Source organism: Anopheles bellator, unplaced genomic scaffold (assembly GCF_943735745.2).
Source record: "Anopheles bellator unplaced genomic scaffold, idAnoBellAS_SP24_06.2 scaffold02383_ctg1, whole genome shotgun sequence".
In the NCBI taxonomy this organism is placed as follows: Eukaryota; Metazoa; Arthropoda; class Insecta; order Diptera; family Culicidae; genus Anopheles; species Anopheles bellator.
The window spans coordinates 1-1,401 of NW_026686505.1; the positions used below are offsets into that span (position 1 = coordinate 1).

Consider the following 1,401-nt stretch of genomic DNA (forward strand, 5'->3'; position numbering starts at 1 on the left):
CTGTGGCAGGCAGCGAAATGCTTCACCGAGCCCTGTTCCCCCGACGCACGGGCATGCGCCCTTTCGAAAGCATCCTTTGCCAAATGTTCGATTTTCTTTCGCAGCTACCAAAGTTGTCACTTTGTTCCCGCAACGAACCGCAGTCCAATTGGAGCCAATCCGAGCTGAGTGCCGCTGGTACGGAACTATGTAATCCGGCGATTCATTGAGGCAACTTCATTCGGCCCGCGCGCTGCTGCCATGACGGTTTTCGGTCACCATAAGCTCAGCAGCATCAAGTCGATGAAATTGTTCATCTGCTTAGTTGGCGTAACGTCGTTCCTGCTGCTGATATTCTGTCTGTACACTACAATTAGTACGCCGGAGAAGGAAGTGGCACCGCTCTCGCTGCCCAACGATGGGTACCAGAATGTGGTCTCGTACGAGTTGCGGCGCAGCCAAACGATCGTTCCGGAAAAGTACAATGAGCGGGAGGTGAGGGAACGCATATTTATTTATTTTTAGCTGCAAAATAATGATTGGTAATGATAATAATAATGGATAATTGTATTCCCCAATGGTGAGGTGAGGGAACGAATCATTCGCGAAAAAATCAAACGACTGGTGGGGAGCAACAAGCCACCACAGGGCGCCATCGCGGGACGGTCCACGTCTTCGGACCATCGGAACAGAACATTCACCAAGAGCCGGAACGTGCACATCTTTTACCACGGCTCGGTGGCGTGGTACAAACCGACGGAACCGACGCCTCCGCCGGGCGGCGGTAAGCTATTGGCGCGCATTTACGCAAACAGTTCGGTTTCGTTTCGACCGCACGACGAGCCCACCGCCATCAATACGGCTTTCTATCCGAAGCGAAAACTGTACAACACCAGCGAAGCCATCGTGCGCGAGCATTTCGATGAAATTCAGAACTGTGGCATCGGTACGGTCGTGCTTGGTTGGGAGCCACACTTTTCCGAGTACCAGCTGCGAATGATCTTCCAAGTGGCACACCATTTCGATCTCAAAGTGGCCATTGAAGTGCTAGAGTACCCAGATCGAACGATCGAAAGCATACGAAGCAATATCAAGTACTTCGTGGACACATTTGGCGACACAACCGGCTCGCTCTGCTACTACCGTGTGCTCTCGAAACAACGTAATCTGCCGCTGTTCTACGTGCGAAAAGCGTACCGCATACTGGACTCCGACTGGAAGCGGCTGCTGACCCGCAACGGAATCCTCTCTATCCGGGGCACAAGCTACGACGCGATTGTGTTGGCCGCGATCGCCTCCGAGGACCACAAATCGATGGTCCGGCGGGCTGGGTTCGACGGGTTCTACACGTATCTGCCGAGCAATGGTGCCAGCTATGCCTCCACGTGGAAGAATTGGAAGGATCTGAAAAAGTTTGCCGAC

General features: G+C 53.2%; 1 protein-coding gene across 1 annotated transcript; it reads left to right on the forward strand.

Moving 5' to 3' along the window:
• Positions 1-153: 153 nt before the first annotated feature.
• LOC131214763 (glycoprotein endo-alpha-1,2-mannosidase-like protein) lies at positions 154-1,395 on the forward strand (the record flags this gene model as incomplete). The annotated part of the gene is made up of 2 exons (XM_058209095.1): positions 154-474; positions 565-1,395. Coding segments are annotated over exons 1-2 (1,065 nt in total), but the record flags the coding sequence as incomplete, so codon positions are not given.
• Between the last annotated feature and the right edge of the window lie 6 nt (positions 1,396-1,401).